Below are 4,480 nucleotides of genomic sequence, written 5' to 3'. Positions count from 1 at the left end.
TCTCCTCTCATCTGACTGTCATACTCTCTTTCTTTATCCTTCCTGACAGCTGTGTTGCTTTTCACGCAGTCAACCATGACATCCTTCCCAACAGCCTGGGACCATTTGATGGAGTCTCAGAGAACTGGCTTTCTGGACTTTGCTCCCATCTATCAGAATCCTCTCTTTTTGCAGCATTCAGCAGAAGGAAAGGCTGGTCCAGCAGATAGGGTGTGAAACTCTGGGGGAAAGAGCCTGCCCCTGGCCCTGCAGCTGCCCTGCCTTGAAGGCTGACTGCAGTGGCAGGGAGCAGCAACTTGGGTTTATTGCTTGCCCTGAGTACTATCTGTGCAGCAAGGTGCTGTCTTGGAACGGTTCAGGCCTTTCCCCAGGAGAACAGCCCCACAAGCCCAGCAGCCCAACCCCCAGGGCTGGCACCAGGGAAGGCACAGGGCTTGTGGTTCGAGCTAGCTCCTGCCCACCTGGCACAATACTACCCCTCTATCTGATACACAGCTGCCCTCCGCCTCTGCCCCTTTCCTGGGCTCCCCGGGCCGAGCACAGTCTGTGCGGCAAGCCACTGCCTCGTGCTGGGACCACAGGCCCTTCCCCCGCCCCTTTCATGGGCTCCGCCTGGCCGGCACAAAGCACCGCCCCCTTTTAGCGTGACCACGCCCCACCTCGCCTTCCTCAGGCCGGCCCCTCCCCCTACTCCCTCCTCTGCGCATTCTCTCCCTCCGCGCAGCCACGCCCCAAGCAGTCTAGCTCCACCCATTCCACAGCCCCGCCCCTCACGCTTTCCTCCTCCCCCGCCGCGCCGAGCCTATTCTCGACGACCTTGCTTATACGCGTGCGCAGTAGAGACTACTCTCTCTCCGGCCTCACCCCGCCCACAGCACCGTGGGTTCTGATTGGGCCGGTCTACGTTGCCCTGATAGCCAATAGGAAAGCCGCATTCCTACCCCGCCTCTTTACAACGTGCTGTTGCTGTCACCCCTGCTTCCTGAGTCCTGACCCTAGTGGAGATGGCGGCGGCCGGGCTCGGGCTGTGTCGGGCAGCGGTGCTCGCCTCCGGACCGGGACCGCTGCGGGCCGGCGTGTGGGGCCGGCTACCGCCCTTGGCGGCCGGGCCGCGGCGATACGCGGCGCATTTCACGTTCCAGCCTGACGCGGAGCCCAGCGCGCACGGTGAGGAGGTGGGGGCGCGCCGGGCTCAGCCTCCCCCCGGCAGCCTGGCCCTGCCCTGGAGAGGAGCTGCCCGGCGCGGGACTGGCGGAGGGCATCGGGCTCCCTGCTGAGTGCCTGCTGCTCTGGGTCTGCTTGTCCCGAGGGGGCCCAGGGGCTAAGGGGAGCCTCCCATCCCTCCCCGCCCGCCGTACGGTCAGCGCCCGCTGCGGTTGGGGCTGGCGAAAAGGGCACTGGGTTCCCCGGGCGTGCCCCCCCCACCGCCAGCCAGACCCACCTGGGGCAGCCGTTAAACGGCGCCTGGCAGCGCCGCAGGCAGGCAGCGCGGAGCGAGCGTGTTGTCCCCCCAGAACCACGAGCCTGCTCCCCCGAGCGCCCTGACAATCATGAGACTTTCCCGACAAACAACAAACGCCAGTTCTTGGCCGCCAGCCTTCTGGGGTCGGAGCCTCTGGAGTGGCTGACGCCACCTGGTCAGGTCCTTTTCAGTTAGGGTGGGAACTGCCTTTCTGTTAAGGGGGGAAGGGGCTCAGTGTCCCATCCCTCCTTTCTAGCCGCTGGGCTAGTTCCGAGCCTTGTGACAAAATTACACGAGCTGGAAGAGTAACTCACCTGAAATGACCTAAAGTTGAAGGCAGGCGGCATGATTCAATTTTTGGCCAGCATCTGGAGCTGGTCACCAGGTAGAAAAGCACTAACAGCTGTCCGTTGCCATTTTTGGGTGAAAACTTGTTTTCACTCGGGCTCAGGAAAGGTGGATGTGTGACATAATTGCATTTTAACTTCAGAAGCCAATACTACTGTAAAGAAGGAAAAAAATTCACTTAAAAGGTGCAGAGAAGATATTTTCTGTTGAACAGAGTAATGTGAGAGTCCAGTGGAGAGGAGCTCCATTATCTTTTGTTGGGGGCGGGATAGCTCAGTGGTTTGAGCATTGGCCCGCTAAATCCAGGGTTGAGTTCAATCCTTGAGGTGGCCACTTAAGGATCTTGGGCAAAAATCTGTCTAGGGATTGGTACTGCTTTGAGCAGGGGGTTGGACTAGATGACCTCCTGAGGTCCCTTCCAACCCCGATATTCTATGGTCTGCTGTAAATAGGCTTGTCAGAATTTGATTTTTTTTTTGTAGTTTTGATTAATAGTGATTTTTATTTTTGCCAATTTTTATTGTTACAGTTATGGGAAGTTAGAGGTTGGTGGTGGGGTTACTGTTGGGGCAGTGCTGACAGTGGGGCTGTAGGGGACTTTCTGTAAGGCTGAAGGGCCCAAGACAACTGGAGGAAACAGGCAGGGGAGGCAGTGGTTCTGGTCTGGTGGAGCAGAGACCCCCTGGCCAGGGCTGCAAGGAGGAGGATGAACCCTTGGCACTGGGGGTCTCTGCTGAACATCTCCTGACAAGGGATTGCCCCCCTCCTCCACCTCGCTGGTGAGTGAGCTGGGCTGCAAAGGGCTGTATGTGTTGCTGCAGGGTCAATGCCCTGCAGGCACAAGCTGCAGGAGGGTGCATTCAATGCTGACTGTTATGGTGGATTTTTTTTGTTGATATCAGTGTGTCAGCTGAAATGGATGTTTATTGACATCTGCTGATTTAAATTGGATCCTGTCAAGCCTAGCTATAAAGTAGCTGAGTTCCCATGCACTCTGTGGCAAGCTGGCCCTAAGTTCTGCAGCATGTTATAGCAAGCTAGAAATTCTGAGGCAGATTCAGTTCAATTCAGTTTGCCATTTGCATAGAATTAATGGTGAGAATGCCAAATAAAATTATTTTCATATAATATTCAATTAATCTTACATTGCCCTCAAATTTCCAATATGCCACAGAATTTTGACACATCACTGCAATTGTAGAAATTTTCAGTGTAGAAGCTGCAGGTTCTAGTATTTGGGCAGGAGACACTTGGCACTTCATTTCCACGTTGTGGAGTTGCTACCAACAGCGGGGAAAAGTTTGCAGGCAGCCTAACAGTCAGGGCTCTGTTCAGAAGAGATTCTGACAGGTTCCCCCCAGGGTGCCACCTGGAATTGGGGTACCACTAAGTTCCCCTCACCCACAAGCCTGGGCTCCCTTTTACACTGTACTACTGTGACAAACTGCAAAGCCCTGGGGAGTATAAACCCAAAATTATACTGTCTTGTGCTGAACAGGGAACTGTATAGCATAAGATCATAAAATTCACCCTCACTGTGGAGAGGAATATGCAACAGCCTTTTGTCCTTGAGTTATGATTTGCACACACTGGTTTAGATAAAGCAAAAACAAGTTTATTAACTACAGAAGATAAATTTTAAGTGATAGCAAACAGGTCAAAGCAGATTACCTAGCAAATAAATAAAAAACGTAAACTAAACTTAATATACTAAATAGATTGGCTATGAATAGCAGTTTCTCACCCTAAGAGGTGATGCAAGCAGGCTGCAGATTCTTAAGGGGCAAGCTGCAGATTCTTAAGGGGTAAGCTGCACTTGCTTACAGCTTGGAATCCCCAGGTGTTCCATTCACAAGCTAAAAATCCCTTTAGCCTGGGTCCATCACTTCCCCCAGTTCAGTCTTTGTTCCTCAAGTGTTTCCAGGAGTCTTCTTGTGTGGGGAACTGAAGAATACTAGATGATGTCAATTCCTGCCTTATGCATATGCTGGGAATGCTTTGTTTCCAAGCTTGGTTCCCCAGATGGGTCTTGGAAAAACACCGACATCCCAAGATGGAGTCTAGAGACATGTGGTCACATCACATGTCTTTGTAGAGTCATAACAGCCATTACTCAGAGGCTGTAGTCTTCTCAAGAAGACTCCCCAGGTGGGAGATAAGCTTCTCCTAAGGCCATAAGAACAGCCATACTTGGTTAGACCAAAGGTCCATCTAGCCCACTATCCTGTCTTCCGACAGTGGCCAATGCCAGGTGCCCCAGGGAATGAACAGAACAGATAATCAAGTGATCCATCCTCTGTCACACATTCCCAGCTTCTGGCAAACAGAGGCTAGGGGCACCATGCCTGCCCATCCTGGCTAATAGCCATTGATGGACCTATCCTCCATGAATGTATCTAGTTCTTTTTTTTTTGAACCATGTTATAGTCTTGGCCTTCACAACATCCTCTGGCAAAGAGTACCACAGACTGACTGTTGAAAAAAAACTGTGTTGTGTGAAAAAATATTTCCTTTTGTTTGAAACCTGCTGCCTATTAATTTTATTTGGTGACCCCTAGTTCTTGTGTTATGAGAAGGAGTAAGTAATACTTCCTTATTTACTTTCTCCACACGAGTTATGATTTTATAGATCTCTATCATATCTCTCTTTTCTCCCCCCCCCCCCCCCCC

At 52.4% G+C, this 4,480-nt stretch overlaps 1 protein-coding gene across 1 annotated transcript in view; it reads left to right on the top strand.

The window, feature by feature from the left end:
- The first annotated feature begins 974 nt into the window (after nucleotides 1–974).
- The window catches only part of BCKDHB (branched chain keto acid dehydrogenase E1 subunit beta), a 270,051-nt gene continuing 266,545 nt past the window's right edge, over nucleotides 975–4,480 (top strand). Inside the window, exon 1 of the mRNA XM_024194664.2 lies at nucleotides 975–1,167. Coding sequence (XP_024050432.2) covers nucleotides 1,005–1,167 — 163 coding nt within the window. The 5' untranslated portion in view covers nucleotides 975–1,004. The remainder of the gene's footprint in view (nucleotides 1,168–4,480) is intronic.

This window comes from Terrapene carolina, unplaced genomic scaffold, assembly GCF_002925995.2.
Source record: "Terrapene carolina triunguis isolate 2854851 unplaced genomic scaffold, T_m_triunguis-2.0 Scaffold42, whole genome shotgun sequence".
NCBI lineage: Eukaryota > Metazoa > Chordata > Testudines > Emydidae > Terrapene > Terrapene triunguis.
Note: the sequence above shows the minus strand (reverse complement) of the source record. Positions and strands in the feature narration are given on the sequence as shown.